Source organism: Danio aesculapii, chromosome 13, assembly GCF_903798145.1.
Source record: "Danio aesculapii chromosome 13, fDanAes4.1, whole genome shotgun sequence".
NCBI lineage: Eukaryota > Metazoa > Chordata > Actinopteri > Cypriniformes > Danionidae > Danio > Danio aesculapii.
In genome coordinates this window covers 22200924-22221155 of record NC_079447.1, presented here as the reverse complement: position 1 = coordinate 22221155, position 20232 = coordinate 22200924, and the positions used below count along the sequence as shown (strand labels likewise).

The window sequence follows — 20232 nt, the reverse complement described above, 5'->3', positions numbered from 1 at the left end:
GTTTGGTAAGTAACGCAGACAAAGATTTAATTTTCTGATGAACCATCCCTATAACTGTTCATAGACGTTTGTGTGTGTGAGTTTGAACCGATTGTGAACTACAGATTGAAATTTCCACTCTGTATTTGTATCAGAAAATATCCTGGAGGTGACGCTGCAGAAGAGTTTCAGTGGCCTGGGCTTCAGCTTCCTCATGTCTGAGCTGGGTCCTGAAGGGCAAAACATTGTGCAGATCAAGAGTCTGTCCTCTGGTCATCCTGCAGGAGATTGTGGCCTTCTGAAGGAGGGAGACATAATCCTTGCTGTCAATGGAGAACCTGTCAGAGACCTTTCCTATGAGGTAAACAATGTATTATTTATATTTAGCTTTCTGAAATGTAACTAACCAAATAAGTCATTATGTAAAGGCATTTACTACTAATTTTAAAATTCTTGTACTGCTTTTTTGACATACAGTATTTGAAAGAATTTCAGTTTGATTAGCCAAAGCTTTTTTATACAAATGGGATTTTAGGCATCTCTTTTAATGCTCCTTAATTAAAAATATACTGTGAATAACCAGAAAAATGTCCTTTAAAATATGTTTTATGACACAAATGGATAGAGTGATAAATAATCTTTCCATTTTCTTTCCATTAGACTTTCCAAAAATTATGAAAATCCAAAAAGCTGAGTTTTCCAGATTTTTAACTGAAATGTTTAGCCTTAAACAGCACAACTGGTATAATAACATCAAATGAATCTTGATTTGATTTGATTTGATTTTATTTGATTTGATTTGATTTATTTATTTTCGAACAAAATATCATACATAAAATATCATTAACAAAAAATAAATTTCAACATGGTCGAAAATGGAGTGGGATGAAGCACAAGCTTATTATTTTCCCACCCCATTACCACATACATCATTCGTCTATTACTTAAACTTATTTCTTCTTTTACTTATCTCTTCTTTTTACATGAACATATTTGATCCTTTTGGCATATTTGACAAATTATATGTTTGGTTCCATTTGTACCTTTATATTTTGTAACATAAACCCAGAGAAGAAAAAACATAGTACTGCAAATAGCCATTAATTAAAATTTCATCTTACCTTTCTCTTTTTATACCTTTTCAATCACCTTTATCATTATATTCCTTTAATAATATATATTTATACAACTTTTTAAATTGATTAATATCCTGACATTTTTTGAGAGTCAGATCTTGACTGTTCCATAGTTTTACACCACAGACAGACATACACAAACTTTTTAAAGTTGTTCTTGTTCTCAACCTCCTAAAATTTAGTTCTTCACGTTCAAAAAACGTTTGTATGCATTTTGGAAGTAGTTTATTCCTAGCTTTAAACATAAATTGTACTGATTTAAATTTAACCAAATCATTGAACTTAAGTATCTTTAATTTAAAAAATAAAGGATTTGTATGCTCCAAATACCCTATATTTTCTATGAGTCTAATTACTTTTTTACTGAATTGTACATACCAAGCACCTATTCAGCATATTAGAATGACTTATGAATGATCACATGACACTTAAGACAACAGTAAATTGTAATATATTTTTCCTAATATTACTGCTGTACTGTAAAAAATGCAGCCTAGCATAAATGAGAAAATTCTTTTTAAATTAATCTTTCAACCCCAAATGTATTTACTGTAATTTTCATCTTTCTTTTACCACAGGAGGTTCTGCATCTCCTCCAAAAATCTCCATCTGAGATCAGACTGTCAATCTGCAGGCCTTCACAGGATGAACATACAAATATTGACACCTTTCTGGTAACATTCTCTTCCTTCATGTTCGAAAACAATTCTAAAAATTTGACATCTCAAACTGGCATCCCTTTTTGACAGGTTCCAACCCGTGAACTGAGATCCAGATCCCTCGACCTACAAGTGAGGTCTGTGGCTCCAGACTTCAGTGAGCTCCTCTTGAGGCGGGCGATAGAGATGGGGCTTAAGAAAGAAGCTTCACCTGAGGAAATCCAGGAGAATGAGCTGCTGGATACCGATAAATCAATTCCTCCACCTCTACCTCCACGTCCATCTTCTGCTGAAGGTGGAGAAAGAAAACCTCATGTCATTCTGGTGGAGGAGTATGAGAAGAAAGACCTGCCTCCTCCTCCGACTCCTCCCCCAACACCAGGCATTCTTAAAGGGTCAACAACCAACACTGCTTTAAGCCCAGCAGCACCTAAAACGGCAATTACAGCCCATCAGAAAGAGTCACTAGAACCAACTGTCTCTGGAAGCAACCATGTCTCAGCATGTACCAGGTAAAGGGCGGAATATTTTAATGCATTATAATCTATAAATTAATCATTATAATAATAGGTTAACCATTGCTATACTCATTGTACAATATAACGTAATCATTCAAAATTTGGGTTATGAGGAATCAAAATCTCTGTGTTTTGAAGACTTTAAAGTTTGGGGCCATTAGGGGTAAAGTTTGGGGTCGTTAGGATTTTAAAAAAATGTAAAGAGTTTTTTTCAAGGCTGTTATTTATGTGATATACTGTAAAAAATATAGTAAAAAAAACTATATTATGAAATATTATTAGTTTAAAATTTCCAATTTTTAAATACAGTATAGCTTAACATGAAGCTGATTTTAGCAGTCATCACCTTCAGTGTCACATGATTCTTAGGACAATATTCATAGATGCTGATTTGGTGTTCAAGAAATATTATTTTATTAATTATGATGTTAAAAAGTTTATTTACAAAAATATTTTTTATGAAATCTACATTTTTTTGATGAGTTACGTTAAACAGAAGTCTAAATTCAAAACCAATAAATGGGATATGATGTGTTCAAGGTTATTATAGTTAACTAAAATGAACAAAAAAACAAACAATAACATTTAAAATCATTTTCATTAACTAAAATAAAAGTTTGTTAAATTTTCATTAAATAAAATAAAAATGTAAAATTTAAAACAACTAGAACTAACTGAAACAGTATTGTGTACATACAAAACTAACTGAAACTTAACTAAAAGTTTAGCAAAAATGTCCTTTGTTTTTGTCCAAGCTGGTCTTCCTCCAGTCATCCTCACTGTTGCTCCCGTGACAAAAACAACAAGTGGACAAGACGGTGACAGAATTAAATAAGTTACATGGACTTAAAATTATTAATTTTGCACATTTGTACCCAATAAAGTTTTTTTTCTGTTATTTTATTATTTTATTATTTCTGTTTTTTATTATACAATATTTATTCTGATGATTTTGAATCTTGCACCTAAAAAATATCCTTATTTACAAGAAAAAACTAAAACTAACACTGAAAATAATATAAACTTGTAAATCTACCTCTAAAAACTAATTAAAACTAACTGAATTTGAAAACAAAATGTCAAAACGAAATAAAAACTACAGCTACAGAAAACTTATAACCTTGATGTGTTTCAATTGAAATGCAAATGGTTAGATCATTTGAATGTTTAATATGCAGCTATACTATATACAGCGCACCCGGAAAGTATTCATAGCGCTTCACTTTTTCCACATTTTTCTATATTACAGCCTTATTCCAAAATGGATTAAATTCATATATTTCCTTAAAATTCTACACACAATAACCCATAATGACAATGTGAAAAAAGATTTTTTTTTAAATTGTTGCAAATTTATTAAAATAAAAAGCCTGAAAAACCAAATGTACATAAGTATTCACAGCCTTTGCAGTGAAGCTCTAAACTGAGCTCAGGTACATTCTGTTTCCACTGATCATTCTTGAGATGTTTCAGCAGCTTAATCAGAGTTCACCTGTGGTAAATTCAGTTGATTAGACATGATTTGAAAAGGCATACACCTGTCTATATAAGGTCCCGGGGTTGACAGTGCATGTCAAAGCACAAACCAAGCATGAAGACAAAGGAATTGTCTGTAGACCTCTGAGACAGGATTGTCTTGAGGCACCAGGCTGGGGAAGGTTATAGAAAAAATTCTGCTGCTCTGAAAGTTCCAATGAGCACAGTGGCCTCCATCATCCGTAAGTGGAAGATATGTGGAACCACCAGGACTCTTCCTAGAGCTGGCAGGCCATCAAGCTGAGTGATCGGGGAGAAGGGCCTTAGTCAGGGAGGTGATTAATAACCCGATGGTCACCCTGTCTGAGCTCCAGCGTTCTTCTGTGGAGAGAGGAGAACCTTACAGAAGGACAACCATCTGTGCAGCAATCCACCAATCAGGCCTGTATGGTAGAGTGGCCACACAGAAGCCACTCTCCGCTTAGAATTTGCCAAAAGGCATCTGAAGGACTCTCAGCCCATAAGAAACTAGAGAAACGAGACTAGAATTGAACTCTTTGGAGTGAATGCCAGGCGTTACATTTGGAGAAAGCCAGGCACTGCTCATCACCAGGCTAGTACCATCCCTACAGTGAAGCATGGTGGTGGCAGCATCATGCTGTGGGGATGTTTTTCAGCAGCAGGAACTGGAAGACTACTCAGGATAAAGGGAAAGATGAATGCCGAAATGTACAGAGACATCCTGAATGAAAACCTGCTTCAGCGTGCTCTTGACCTCAGACTGGGGTGACAGTTCATCTTCCAGCAGGACAATGACCCAAAGCACACCACCAAAATATCAATGGAGTGGCTTCACAACAACTCGGTGAATTTCCTTGAATGGCCCAGCCAGAGCCCAGACCTAAATCCTATCGAATATCTTTGGAGAGATCTGAAAATTGCTGTACACAGTCGCTTCCTATCCAACCTGATAGAGCTTGAGAGGTACTGCAAAGAGGAATAGGCAAAAAATCCCAAAGACAGGTGTGCCAAGCTTGTGGCATCATATTCAAAAAGACTTGAGGCTGTAATTGCTGCCAAAATGCATCAACAAAGTATTGAGCAAAGGCTGTGAATACTTATATACATGTGATTTTCAGTTTTTTTATTATTAATAAATTTGCAACAATTTCAAAAAATCTTCTTTCACATTGTCATTAGGGTATTGTGTGTAGACTTTTGAGTAAATAAATGAATTTAATCCATTTTGTAATAAGGCTGTAACAGAAAAATGTGGAAAAAGTGAAGCGCTATAAATACTTTCCAAATTGTACAAAAGAGATTTCAAAAGCTGCATAGCTACTTTTTGTATATGTAAATAAATAAAAAGCAATCAACAAAATCCTTTCTCACCTTTTGCATGTGGTTTATATGATTTCTTGATTGCTTCATTCAAAAAATAGTCATGATCGATTGTTCAAATACATTTGCACGAACAAACATAACTTCACATTATCTCTCCACAGTCATGTGAATGATGAAGGAGTGGAAGAGAACGTGATAAGTTTCACAGCTGATGGTCTGACCGTCACTGCTGGCGAAGAATACCTGACCATCAGCACCACGGCTCCATCTCCCCCGAGCAGCAGCACTGCAGTCTCCATTGAAGCTCCTCCTCCTGTACCTGCACTTTCTCCATCACTGCTGAACACACCTCCTACATACCAGCAAGCCATTCAAGCAGCATCTCCAGCAGAGCCTCCTGCCAAACCTAGCAACAACGGCTGGGATGATGATGACGAAGAGGATGATGAAGATCCCAGAAGGGTGAAGCCTGATCATATTTATGTGCAAAGTTCTGGAATACACTTTAATTGTTAATTGTAATAATAAAAAAATGAATACAATTAAATTATATTCAAAGAAATGATCTAAATGAGATTTTATTGAATTAAAAATAATAATTTGAATTAAATAAACAAATGTATAAAATTATACTAAATGTAAAAAATAATACTAAATGTACAGTCACCGGCCACTTTTTTAGATACACCTGTCCAACTGCTTGTTGACGTAAGCTTCTATTCAGCCACTAACATGGCAGCAACTCAATGCTTATAGGCCTGTAGACATGGCACACATTTCTTGGCACACTTTGGGCCATCAGTACCAATTGAGCATCATGTCAACGCCACAGCCTAGCTGAGTATTGTTGCTGACCATGTCCATCCCTTTATGACCACAGTCTACCCATTTTCTGATGGCTACTTCCAGCAGGATAATGCCAATCATCTCAGACTGGTTTCTTGAACCTAACAATGAGTTCACTGTACTCAAATGGCCTCCACAGTCACAAGATCTCAATTGGGATGTGGTGAAACGAGAGATTCACATCATGGATGTGCAGCTGTCAAGTCTGCAGCAACTGCGTGATGCTATCATGTCTATATGGACCAAAATCTCTAAGGAATATTTCCAGTACCTTGTTGAATCTATGCCTTGAAGGATTAAGACAGTTCTGAAGGCGAAAGGGGGTCCAACATGGTACTAGTAAGGTGTAGCTAATAAAGTGAATGTATATAAAATGTACTAAAGAAACTAAATATTTCGGAGTTATAATAATGATAATGGTTGTTGGTATTTGGGGGTCTGTGGCATCTAAAAGTTTGAAAATCCCTGTCTTACAGTATTAGTAGACTGTTAGGTTAGATTTAGTAAAATAAGTTGACATGCACATTGAAAGTTACTTAAATTAGATGAATGCAAGTTGGAGAGCTATCAAAATATAGATATTATTCACACAGTCTACTACCATTTTAATGGCTGCTAGATGTAGTAGTTGCACCGTCAAAATAAAAGTCTATGAAATTAAAGTCTAAAGGGAACCATTCAAATTAATTGTGTAATCTTATTATTAATGATGGTCTAGGTGGTGCACAAGCTTAGCTATGTTGTTCACAAACACATTTCTTCTTGTCCCCTTTCAGGACGTGTTCAAGGAGTTTGAACTGACCGTCTCACTGACCAAATCCTGGTGTGGAAGCTTCGGTTTTACAATAACCAGGAGTAAATTGGACAACTGCTATTATGTCCAGGATGTCCTGGATAATCCAGCCAAAGCAGATGGCAGGCTGAGGGCAGGAGACAGGCTTATCATGGTACATGCTTTTCCACACACATTCACAGTTATGACTGTCCCATTCAGAGGGTTTGATTTTTGATAGTCAGTGGGGCTGACTGTAAACAGTTCCAGCTGACTGAATTAACATTGTCTCTTTGTACTCTTAGGTGAATGGTCATAATGTGACCAGCGTGACAGATGACGTGGCAATAAGCATCCTCAGGTGCTCCTCCAAAAGACTGCACATGGTGCTGGGCAGAGCTGTGCAAAATCTGCTCCCTCCACCACCTCCTGACACCCTCCAGGACATCATCATTTCCAAGACTCCATCTGGACAACTGGGTGAGCAAGTGCATGATAACAGGCCAATTCAAAAGAGAGAGAGCATTAGAAAAATGAATATTCTGGAACTTGCAATCTTCTGACTCCAGTCTTCCCTATACTGTATGTACTGTAAAGGGCAAAGAGGAAGCCCCTTTCTCTCAAAGATGATTTAACATTAATATGATAATATAAAAGAATGAGTATTGAGCTGTAAAAAGAGACAGACAGCTTTCTTTGTGTTTATTTCAAGCTGGGTCAAAACATGGAGAGGTTTAGGTTACTTTGAGTTTCGGTGTACACTTAAATGTTGTTATTTTTATTATTTATTTATTTGTTCATTTGAATTAAAGATAGTCAGTTAAACTGGAGTATCAGACTAGAACCAAAAGCAAAAAGGATTGGTGCCAGATGGTCATGGAATTGGAACTTTAGAGAAAGGCTATATCTGGCTCTATTTTGACCAGATGATTACAGAAATGAATAGAAGTAATGTGTAAAGTTCGGTGGCTCAGGGGTTAGCACTGTCGCCTCATAGCAAGAAGATCACTGGTTTGAGCCCCAGCTGAGCCAGTTGCCGTTTCTGTATGGAGTTTGCGTGTTCTCCCCGTGTTTGTGTGGGTTTTCTTCGGGTGCTCTGGTTTCTCCCACAGTCCAAGGGCATGTGGTACAGGTGAATTGAAAAAACTGATTTGGCCATAGTGTATGTGTGTGAATGAGTGTGTATGGATGTTTCCCAGTACTGGGTTGTAGCTGTAAGGGCATCCACTGTGTAAAACATATGCTGGATAAGTTGGGAATTCATTCCGCTTTGGCAACCCCTGATTAATAAAGGCACTAAGCCAAAGGAAAATGAATGAATGAATGTGTAAAGTTCACTGGTGGACTTGAAGACTGATTGATTTTTTTATTTTAATGTAAAGCTTAATGTTTCTCATTTTTCACGTAGCTTGAAATTCAAAGAATAAAGTCATGTTCATACCTTAAATACAATCTAATCAATTATTGGTAATTTCCAGACTATTAATAAAATGTTTTAAAGATAATTACGAAAGTATTAGGCAAGGTAGGTTTATTTATATAGCACATTTCATACCCAGTGGCAATTCAACGTGCTTTACATAAACAGCAATAAAAGAGACAATGCAAAAGAAAAGAAAGACACAATGTTGTCGGAGGTAGCACAGTGCTCATTCAGTAAAGGCACAGCTAAACAGATGAGCTTTCAGTCTGGATTTTCATGTACCTAATGTTGGAGCACGTCTGATCATTTCTGGAAGCTGATTCCAGCTGCGGGGGGCATAGTAGCTTAAGGCCGATTCACCCTGCTTTGACTGAACACTTGGAATTTCTAGTTATATGACCCTAAACATCTGAGTGATCTGTTAAGTTTGTATTCAGTGAGCATATCTGTAATGTATTGAGGTCCTAGGCCATTTAGTGATTTATAGACAAGTATTAATACTTTAAAATCTATTCTGAATGTAACTGGGAGCCAGTATAAAGACCTGAGGACAGGTGTGATGTGCTCTGTGCAACTGTCTGACTGTCTTTTTGGGAAGGCCAGTGAGGAGGCCGTTACAGTAATCCACCCTGCTGCTGATAAAAGCATGAACAAGTGCTCACTGGAAACAAAGCATCTAATTCTTGCAATGTTTTTGAGATGATAGGATGCTGATTTACTGACTGCTTTGACATGAATACTGAAACTCAGATCTGACTCCAGAATCACACCAAAATTCTTGACCTTGTTTTTGTTATTTGACCCTTATTCAATTCACCTTTATTTGTATAGCGCTTATACAATGTAGATTGTGTCAAAGCAGCTTCACATAAAAGGTCACAGTAAATAGGAACAGTGTAGTTCAGTTTGTAGTGTTTAAGTTCAGTTCAGTTTAGCTCAGTTCAGTGTGGTTTAATAATCACTACTGAGAGTCCAAATATTGAAGAGCAAATCCAACGATGCGCAGCTCTACAGATCCTGAACCATGCAAGCCAGTGGCGACAGCGGAGAGGGAAAAAAAACTTCACTAAAGGCGGAAGTGAAGAAAAAAAACCTTGAGAGAAACCAGGCTCAGTTGGGCACGACCATTTTAATTTCTCCGCTGGCCAAACGTCTTGTGCAGAGCTGCAGTCTCAGTGGCGGAGGCTGGAAGCTGGCCTCAGCGAAGACTCGTCTGTCTCTGGAGCGTCATAGGAAACAGTCTCATGTTCTCCACTCTTCCATGACCATCGCAGTAGTTGTTCAGGATTCGGCCAGGTCCAGGATATGGAAACCTTGGGATCATCTCGTCGTTGGTCTTGGATCGAATCAGTGACTCTGCATAGTCTGAGGGCCTCGGGAAGAGTATCCCCAGGTGGAAATGGAGAATAAAGAAAATAATTAGCGTAGCTGATGTTCACAGTGTATATCAGCAAGATGCATAACCTGTGTGGAAGCCCCCTAAGTGGTGCACTAAGTGTATGCTTTACAGAGCCATTTACCATGCATTTACCTTGAGAACCTCCTCTCTTTTCCCAAACGCAATCACTTCAGTTTTCTCTTTGTTTAACTTTTTACTTTTGTTTTTCTTTTTTAAGTTTTGGCACATCCAAATGTTAATTTCATCAATGTATTGGCAGAGGGTGTCAATGGGGCTGTTGTCATTATGTAATAAGGCTAGGTAGATGTGACTTTCATCAGGATAGCTGTTGTAGGAGATTTGGTTTTTTCTCATTATTTGGCTCAGTGGCAGCATATACTGTAAAGGTTAAGCAGGAGGGGTGCCAGAATTGAACATTACTGTTTATAAAATGTATCCTGTTAAACCGAGACACTAAAGTATGTCAAAATGTACAATAATAAAATTAGCCTGCTTATATTTTATAGTAGCTATTATTTAAAGGGATAGTTCACCCAAAACTGAAAATCCTGTCATCATTTACAAACAACTCACTTGATCCTGACCCACGTGAGTTTTTTCTTCTGTTGAACACAAAAGATGCTACATTAAAGAAAGTTTCAAACCACTTAAATAATATTTGTTTTTCCTAGTATAGATGTCTATGGTTATAGGGTTTTAGCTTTCTTCAAAATATTTTTTTTAGTGTTCAAAAGAAAATAGAAAGTCATAAAGGTTTGGAACCAATGTTTGGGTGAGTAAATACTGAGTACATTTTCATTTTTGGGTGAACTATTTTAAGTAGGCAAAAATGTTATATTTGTGTTTTTGTCATTTTGTCCATGTCTTTTTATCATTTTACTTATTGTTACAACTCATGTACAGTTTGTGAAATTGTTCTGATAGAACAGATTGTTTTTCTGCTTATGCTGAAGGGGTATTTTTATTTATAATTTTAATTTTAATTTTAATTTAAAAATTATTTTGCATTTGTCTGTGCAGGTATTAAGCTAACAGGAGGAATTGGAAGCAAACGGCAAGGAATTTATGTGCAGGAGGTGGTGCTGAGCTCTCCTGCTAGCGAGGAGGGCACCATTCAGCCCAATGACAAGATTGTTTACATATGTGGGAGATGTACTCTGGGAATGACGCTGGAGGATGCTGTGAAAGTGTGTGAGAGCTCCCCACGCAAAGTCAGATTCAAAGCCATGAGGTGAGATTGGAGTATGATCAAAAGCAGCATTAATTATACAATGTCTCAGTGTTTCCTTTTGTCATTTGTTGAGTTAAAGGTTTTTTTTCTCATTCTTTTTTCCAGAGATGATCAACCAGTGATACCACGAGATAAATGGAATGGTATGTTTGATTTTGCAGATCTGCTTGAATTATTGTGACAATTTTTTCTAAAAAAAATTATATTTTTTATATGAGGTAAAAATGTATTTTTTGGATGATGCTTCAAACATATCCACTTTCAACCAATTCCAGATTTAGTTAAAAATGCATTAGACCATACTGTAAATGAACAGGCAACAAAAGTTTATATGTGATGATCATTATGAAATGTGCTTGGTGTCACGATGGTGCAGTGGGTAGAACAATCACCTCACAGCAAGAAGGTCAATGGTTCAACCTCGGCTGGGTCAGTTGGCATTTCTGTGTGGAGTTTGCATGTTCTCTCTGTGTTCGCGTGAGTTTCCTCCGGGTGCTCTGGTTTCCACCCCAGTCCAAAGACATGCCGAATGGGTGAATTGGGTTAGCTAAATTGTCCGTAGTGTATGAGTGTGAATGCAAGAGTTTATGGATATTTCCCAGTGTTGGGTTGTGGCTGGAAGGGCATCCACTGTGTAAAACATACGCTGGATAAGTTGTTCATTCCATTGTGGCAACCCCTGATTATTAAAGGGACTAAGCCGCAAAGAAAATGAATGAATAAATGAAATGTGCTCTAAGAAACCATGCCCAGACAAGATATTCATATAAAACATACTTTAGTATTACAATCATAACTGACGTCCAGATCCTTTATGTTTAGCGTCCTTTTTCACTCGATCATAAGCCATCGATCATTTAACGGCGGTTGCAAACTGGCTCATTGTGAAAACGTACCCCCATATACATTTCTGGAGAGCACGAATTATGTAGGAACGTATGGCTGCAAAATGATCGCTACGGGGCGATATGATGCCGCAGATGGTTTCTGTTTGATTTAGCGTTTCCAGCTGACCTCTTACCTCCATGTGGACAGCTTTTTCGTTTTTACCAGTTTGCCTAGTAGCTCGCCACATATGTCAGAGAGGAGTTGAGCGACAACGGGATTCAAATCTGGCAAAGAACGGTTCAAGAAAGCAGGTAAAACAAAAACAAAAGGCAAAAAAAAAATTAAATTAAGTAAAGGTGAGATCATGGTAAGATCTGAAAACATGGTAAAAATCAGGCGGCTGCGAGGTCTTTTTTTTCTCGACTGCTTTTGAAAACACTGTCAGTTGGGTTTAGTCGGTCAGTCAGTCAGTCAGTCAGTCGACAGCGGCCTCTGGTGGTCACAAGAGATGCTTATAAATGTGTTAATATTAGGTGGAAATGCTGTAGCTGGATAAATAATATGTCTTGGTCCAATTTTGATCAGAAAACTTTCTATTCCAGATGGAAGCAGAACACAACAAATATTTTCATTACATGATTTTGAGAGTGTGCTTGTATTATGGAGTCTGTGGAGTTACACATAGACTTTAACCTTCCCATGGGCGAGGTGGCAGCTCTGGCAGTCAGTGGGGTGTTTTCTCTTGCTCTGGGCACGTGGAGGCTTCGGCTGGGCTGCAGAGGGCAGTCGTGATCGACGTGTTTCAGCCTAGTCTGAAGTGACAGAAATGAGACGAAAAGCTGCTCAAGTGGTGCTCCGGAGCAGCCCGGGCTCTTACTGCATGCTTCACTGGACATCAACACATTTTCAGTGTCAACTCTTATTAGAGCACTTTAACCACTGTGCCTGTCAGGACTAATATGTGATTCTCTCGATTTTGGATTGCGGTGCATGTGCTTGGATTTTAGCACCATTTTTGCTCAGATTAGGTAAAGTACGATGAGTTTGAAATAGTTCTTGGAATTTTGAAATCATTTTAATGTAGGTGAGACTCGAGTATTTAAATCAATAATTGTGAACTTAAATTTTGCCTTACTCAATTTATCCACTGATATGTACACCAAATAGAACAAATAGAAAAATGTCAAACTATTCATCTCATTAAAATGTTATCGGAGCTTGCCTGTGTAAAACCTGTTGACGTGATTGCTGTGCTGTTGCTATGCAGTTGCGTAAGACACTGACTAACTTACTTAAGAGAGAACAATTATTATTATACACTCACCGGCCACTTTATTAGGTTCACCTTACTAGTACTGGGTTGGACCCTCTTTTGCCTTCAGGACTGGCTTAATCCTCCTTGGCATAGATTCAATAAGGTCTTGAAAATATTCCTCAGAGATTTTGGACAGAGATTCCTCATTGTCTTGTTCAAGAAACCAGTCGGAGATGATTTGCGCTTTATGACATGACGTGTTATCCTGCTGGAAGTAAATCAGAATATCCCATACACTGTGGTCATAAAGAGATTGACATGGTCAGCAACAATACTCAGGTAGGCTGTGGCATTGACAACATGCTCAACTGTATTAAAGAGCCCAAAGTGTGCCAAGAAAATACCCCCAAACCACAAAACCACTACCACCAGCCTGAACCATTAATACAAGGCAGAATGGATCCATGGTTTAATGTTTTTGACGTCCAATTCTGACCCTACCATCCGAATGTTGCAGCAGAAATCGAGACTCATCAGACCAGGCAACGTTTTTCCAATCTTGTCTTTGTGCACTTTTGTTGAGCCTGTGCGAGTTGTAACCTCAGTTTCCTGTTCTTAGCTGACAGGATTGGCACCCAGTGTGGTCTTCTGCTGCTGTAGCCCTTCTGCCTCAAGGTTGGAAATGTTGTAACGAGTGGTTATTCGAGTTACTGTTGCCTTTCTATTAGCTCGAACCAGTCTGGCCATTCTCCTCTGACCTGTGCGCCCACAAAACTGCCGCTCACTGCATATTTTCTTTTTTCACACCATTCTCTGTAAATTCTAGAGATCGTTTAAAGTCATTCACCTTTCTTCCTTATTCTGATGCACGGTTTGAACTGTAGCAGATTGTCTTCACCATGTCTATATGCCTTAATGCATTAAGTTGCTGCCATGTGATTAACTGATTAGAAATTTGAGTTAACAAGCAGTTGGACAGGTGTACTTAATAAAGTGGCCAGTGTGTAATTTAATCATTACTAAATGCTTGCCATTTATCAAAAAATTTATTTGAATGTCTAATATTAATTTAATAACAATACCATAAAAATCACTCTATCAAAATATATAATGTGTAATGGTTTTCAGATATATTTCTGAAACATCATATTTAAAAAAACGAAACAAATTGGTTTAGTCAAGTCCAGTTTATTCATCCTTGTAATGAGATGATATTTGCAGCATATACTTGCTCTGTCATTTGATTCACATTAGGTATATAAATACCTACCTGAATATATAGATACTTATAAAAGCAATATACTAATATAATAAAATATCTAGTCTACTGACCATCAACTAATAAAAACTTATTTATTAAACTTAAACTTAATAAAAACTTAATTGCTTGTGGGATAAATAATCATTTTAAAACGAAATGAGTTTATTCCTGACCATTTCCTTTCTTCAGGTTTGTTTGAATGGAAAGAGAAGAAAGGTTTCCCTCACCTGGAGGAGCCCATGTCACCTGACGTGCATTCAGCTCTTGCAGACGGTAAAGCCCTTTGGTTTCTTGTGTCTCTGTGGCAGTAGATCTGCACTGACAGACATGGCATGTCCTGCTTAGAGGGCAGCGGGTGCAGGATTAATTATTAGCAAGGGACATGGCCTCCACTGGCCGATCAAAGTGCGCTTTCGCTGTGTCTGATGAATAAAGGCCAGCTCATCTCGTGGGCATCCGGGTTGCTAGGAAACCGCTGGCCAGGAGGTCCGAAAGAGCTTCAAAAAGCAGACATAGTTTACCTTTAGTGGCATCAACACGCCTGCCGCTGGTATGGCAGCACAGGAGGGGGGCATTTGTGAGTTTGGGAATTGTTTTTCATTGCTTTACACTTGCTTTTCTTTTTAGTTGGAAGAATATTATGTGGTGTGATGCTTGGGTTGATTTGCATTTGTTTTTGATGTCTTTCATTTCTACAGTTCTTAAAATATGAATTAGTAGAATTTTTTTAAGACAAAATATTTCTTGTTTGTGTTTCAGTTAAAGCAGTCGCTGACAGTGCCATGTCGTTCAGGAAGAGGCTGTCGGTCACAGCGGAGCAGGAGGTATGTTTTTTGTCTCTCTGCCTTGTTTCAGACTGATGGCATGGACTGTAATGTGACCCTTGCTTTGTAATCTCTTTCATTCACCTCTAAATACAGTACATGTGTAATCATCATCAGCACTGGATTCATAATTCATTAATATTACACTATTCAGAATGGGATTCGATAAAGCTTTCCTGGAAAAGGAGAGCAGTTGCTTGTTTAGATCCACTTGTCTTTTTTTCATAGGCCTATATGAAAACACTGACACTTTGCCATTTACTATAACTGTATGAAATGTTGTATGCCATATATACTGTGACTGAACAGTAAAAAATTCAATTCAATTCAATTTGAATTCAATTTTCCCAGTAGTTCATAAAGTCTTTTCTTCGGGAGAAAGTTTTACTTCTTTTAGTTTGGCTGGAATATAAAATGTAAAAAAAGTATAATCGTTTTAAAGTCAATATTACTAGCCTTCTAAAGAAATTATAATTTTTTTGGCTAAACAACAAAACACTGTTGTCCAATGCCTAATTAATCAACCTTACTTGCCTACTGTAGTTAACCTAAAAAACATAGTTAAACCTTTGCACTCCTGCAAAATAACTAGTCCAGTGGCTTCCAAAGTGGGGGTCGCAAGACAATGAGCAGGGGTCGCTTGGTGATATCCAAAAGTCTCATAAATATTATTAAACTATTAGAATTACCATATTTTATCCATAACCTAGAAGATAAAATACTATTTAGTTACATAAAAAAACAACATGGGCATAAATAGCCATCAGCCTTTCTTTTTTTTCTATTGGATTGCAACCCCTGGGTTGTTTATGTTCTATTAATGACACAGCAATAGTGTCAGATGCAGCAGATTGATTTTATGGCCCAATGCTTAACTTTGACACCTTTACACACTCGTCTACATAAAAAAGGCCACAACTGAACATGGAGGATGATCTCCAAATCAAAATTTCCTAAAGAAATTAATAATGACTATAAAAAACTAAATATGGTTGTTAGACTGCTACACTGTATGCAATGTTTGTATGTTTATAACCACCTTCGAGGATAGTGGAGGTCGTGAGTCACTGGAATTGTTATTTTGGGGCTAAAAAGTTTGGGAACTGCTAAACTAGTCAAATATTATATCATCATGGCAAAGACAAAAGAAATAAGTTAATAGAAAGGAGTTATTGACTTATAAGTAAAGAATAAATGAGTTATGAAAATATCTTTACTCTGTTATATGGCACCTGGGAAATATTTTCAAAAGAATTAAAATTTCCGATGAGGGCTAATAATTTAGACTTCAATGTGTATATCCACATAGTTTGTGATGATAGAACAGTAAAAGCTAAACATTTTGGCGAGAAGTTTATCAACACTATAAAATGTTTCACATTGGTTAAACGTACAAACTCAAGTTTACCAGCTGCCTTAAAAAAATTGAGTCAATTCAACTTAGAGAGATTCTTTGTTTCAACCTAAGGTGTTGAGGTTTACAATATATTTAACTAAAACTCAACATCTTAAGTTAAAACAAAAAATCTCTCTAAGTTGAGTTGACACATTTTTAAGGCAGCTGGTGAACTTCAGTTTGTAAGTTTAACCAAGTGAAATGTTTTACAGTGAAGATTTTGATAACACCTTACAATAAGGTTTCATTTGTTAGAATTATTTATCATGAACTAATGAACATTATAATTTTGTTCACAAATAAACTACAAACAAAACATTTTTTGCAGCATTTATTAATTTGTAAATCTTATAACACTAATGTTAACAAATTAAACCAAATTGTGATGTGTAACCAAAAAATCTCACATCCTGAATACTGATCTGACTAATCTGAGCAAATGGACCTATTTCCATTACTTATAATAATGTGTTAATCCTAAATCCAATAAAGATTTCTGTGCAGTACTTTAGAAGGCCTTTGTTTAGTTTGCCTAATTATCCCAGTTCCTCTTCTCTTCTTCCTGTAGAGCTGTATCCTGCAGGTGGAGTTCACCAAGCCTGATCGTGGTGGGCTGGGCTTTGCACTAGTGGGCGGAGTCAATGGCAGCACACTGAGAGTGAAGGACATATGCTGTGGGGGCGTGGCTGAGCAGGATGGTCGTCTTCGAGTGGGTGACATTCTTCTGGAGGTATGTGTCAATCTTTAACACATTTACATGCACACAGCTAATACGCTGATAACTCAAATCAAATCAAGCTATAATAATCAACTAAAATAACCCATTGTCTTGGTTTACATGCAAGACTTTATTATTGCATCAGAATATTTTCCCCTGAATATATTAATTTGTGTATCTAATGCTAATGTAACTAAAGATAATCTATAAGAAGCATTCTGTGTATGTTGTTTTTAGATAACCATTCTACAACGTCCTGGGAACGTACATTTTATGGTGGCAAAAAATTACTTAAGAGTAACCATGAGGGAACATTCTCTATAGGTTGTTTTTTTATTTATTTTTTAAACACCCTACAATGTTTTGGTATGGTTATTTTATGGTTACAAAACAACCTAAAAAGAATGTTGTCGTAATGTCAGTTTTTGGTTCTTGAAAAAATTAACAAACAGGAACCAAAAACTTATATTGGGGAACATTAAGTGTTTGCTGGGCTGTTAAATATCACAAATGCACACTTCAATAATCTGACAGAAAACCTTTCATTGTATTTGCATGCTAGGTGAAGTTGGAAAAGGCAAAAATCTAGTTGTGATAGACCTTATTCTGATGAAGTAAAGACAGGTTAAAACATTTACAAAATGTGCACATGCATTAAGTTATGAAGCATAATCAGGTTAAGAACATGCAAGCAAGTAACAAGTAAACACAGATTTTTACATTAGAGCTGTGTGTGTGTGTGTGTGTGTGTGCAGGTTAATGGCATCATTGTATCAGGACTGAGCCATAGTAAAGTTGTGGATATTTTGAGGAAGGCAGAGGGCTCAGTTCAGCTGACAGTGTGTAGGGACATCCTGCCCATGTCAGCCTGCTCTGCTTCCAACTACCCCGCTGAGGCCCATGGGAATTTCAACACACTGAATTCTGCAGGTCAGCAAACTTGATACGACCCGCTCCGGGTATCCCTCCACTGTACTGGAGCATCTATTACATTAGATTGACTGCAACATTAAAATATAATATAATTAATGATGCAGTCAATCTAGTTAAAGAATACTTTTTTCAAAAGTTATGCTTTTTATAGCACTTTTTACCAGTAAGATGTCCTGTGAAAAGCAATTCCTTATAAATAGTGTATTGATTGAAAATAGAACAATATATAGTTCAATTAATACAGTAATTAATTTCAGTAGCATCCTCAATAGATAATAAACCAGTATTTCGATAATAAACTTTAAGTAAACTTTAAATTAAACAAATCATGTAAAATATGTGCTTTTCAAAGTTTTGAGAATAGAAAGATTTATTTTATTTATTAATTTTTTTACTTAAATACTTGTTCAGCACAAGTCCTTAAAGATACATAAGATAAGTAAATGTTTCACAAGATTTCAATTTCAAATAATTAAAAAATACACTTCATCTAATAATCCTGAATACATGTATTCGTTGTAATCAGCTGCATAATACTTGATAGCATTTACAATAATAATGTGTTTACTAGAATAATTTCGGAAGGATCGTGTGAAACCTAAAATCAATTTTACATCACAGAAAAAATGTGTAAAAAATACAAATAAAATAGTCAAATTTGTATTTGAACAAATGAATCCATTAATTAATTAATTAATTCATTCATTAATATTTCTGGTGAGCATGACTTTTTTCATATTATTATAACTATTATCTGAAAAACAGATTAAAATGATTTCAATATTAATATACTGTTGAAGTCAGAATTATTAGCCCCCCCTAAATTATTAGCCCCCTGTTTATTTTTTTCCCCAATATCTGTTTAACGGAGAGAAGATTTTTAGTTTTAATAACTCATTTCTAAAAACTGATTAATTTTATCTTTGCCATGATGACAGTAAATAATATTTGACTAGATATTTTTCAAGACACTTCTTTACAGCTTAAAGTGACATTTTAAGGCTTAATTAGGATAATTAGGTTAGCTAGGCAGGTTAGGGTAATTAGGCAAGTTATTGTATAACGATGGTTTGTTCTGTAGACTATTGAACAAAAAATAGCTTAAAAGGGCTAATAATTTTGACCTTAAATGCATTTAAAAAAAATTTAAAACTGCTTTTATTCTAGCTGAAATAAAACAAATAAGACTTTCTCCAGAATAAAAAATATTATCAGATATACTGTGAAAATTTCCTTGCTTTGTTAAACATCATTTGGGAAATATTTAAAAAAGAAAAAAAAGTTCAAAGGTGAGCTAATAGTTCTGACTTCAGCTGTATGTGACACTATTGAAGTTAATTAGTTAATCGTATTATTCAGTTTTCATATTAGCCAGCCATTTTATAAATCTGCATAAACACTTCTGTCAAAAACACTACACAACTCAACCACTAGAAATGACTCTTGTTTAATGGTCACCTTTGAGATGATGCTTCTTTTATTACAGCACAAACTGAAGCACATCCAGATCACGTGTCTTTCCACTCAGACTGTCCTGAATGTGAGCAGGTATATGTTTTTCACTGTTATTTTTAATGTGAGCGTGTACATTACAACATTGAGATGATGACCGAATCCAGTAAATTACAGATTACAAAAAGTTGATCTAGAGCGTGACAAGTTCCAGCACCCAGAGAGCTTCTCCATGAAATTAATTAGCAAGCACCGCCTCCAGAGGAAACTCAGATGACAGTATGTTAACTCATCACTTGTCTCCTCTTTCTCTCTCTTTCTCCTTTTTCTTTCTATCTCTTGCCTGTAGGAAAGTCGAAACTGTACACCTACCTGTCAGAGGTGTTGTCCGTCTCTGGGAGTCACAGACATGCTACAAGAAAAGTGAGTGTCGTTTAATTATCTTCCTAATTTTTTGTTAATCCTGCTGCCGTATGATGACATCTATCACTTCGAGTGCTGAGGGGGTATTGTACAGTAGGACACCTGAAAGTTTGTAGCGTGCTCTGAATTATCTGACACTGGGTCAAACATTAAAACAAGCAAATATTCATACGTTTATAACATGTCGTGACTGAAAATAAGTCAAGTCATGAGGACTGAATTTCATTGAAGTTTTTGTTTTATTCTGTTTGTGTTTGTTTTTTTCTTAACATAGCTCTCACAGGGAACCGCCACAGGGAGGCGCTAAAGAGTCAACGATAAAATACAGGCCCAATAATAATCACAGCTGTGGCTCCTAG

The 20232-nt window shown here is 36.5% G+C and overlaps 1 protein-coding gene across 1 annotated transcript in view; it reads left to right on the top strand.

The window, feature by feature from the left end:
* The window catches only part of ptpn20 (protein tyrosine phosphatase non-receptor type 20), a 40720-nt gene that overhangs the window by 20328 nt on the left and 160 nt on the right, over positions 1 to 20232 (top strand). Inside the window, 14 exon segments of the mRNA XM_056471452.1 lie at positions 135 to 340; positions 1694 to 1789; positions 1865 to 2286; positions 5274 to 5574; positions 6735 to 6905; positions 7036 to 7210; positions 10573 to 10783; positions 10889 to 10926; positions 14317 to 14400; positions 14887 to 14951; positions 16916 to 17077; positions 17821 to 17995; positions 19485 to 19546; positions 19800 to 19873. Coding sequence (XP_056327427.1) covers positions 135 to 340; positions 1694 to 1789; positions 1865 to 2286; positions 5274 to 5574; positions 6735 to 6905; positions 7036 to 7210; positions 10573 to 10783; positions 10889 to 10926; positions 14317 to 14400; positions 14887 to 14951; positions 16916 to 17077; positions 17821 to 17995; positions 19485 to 19546; positions 19800 to 19873 — 2242 coding nt within the window.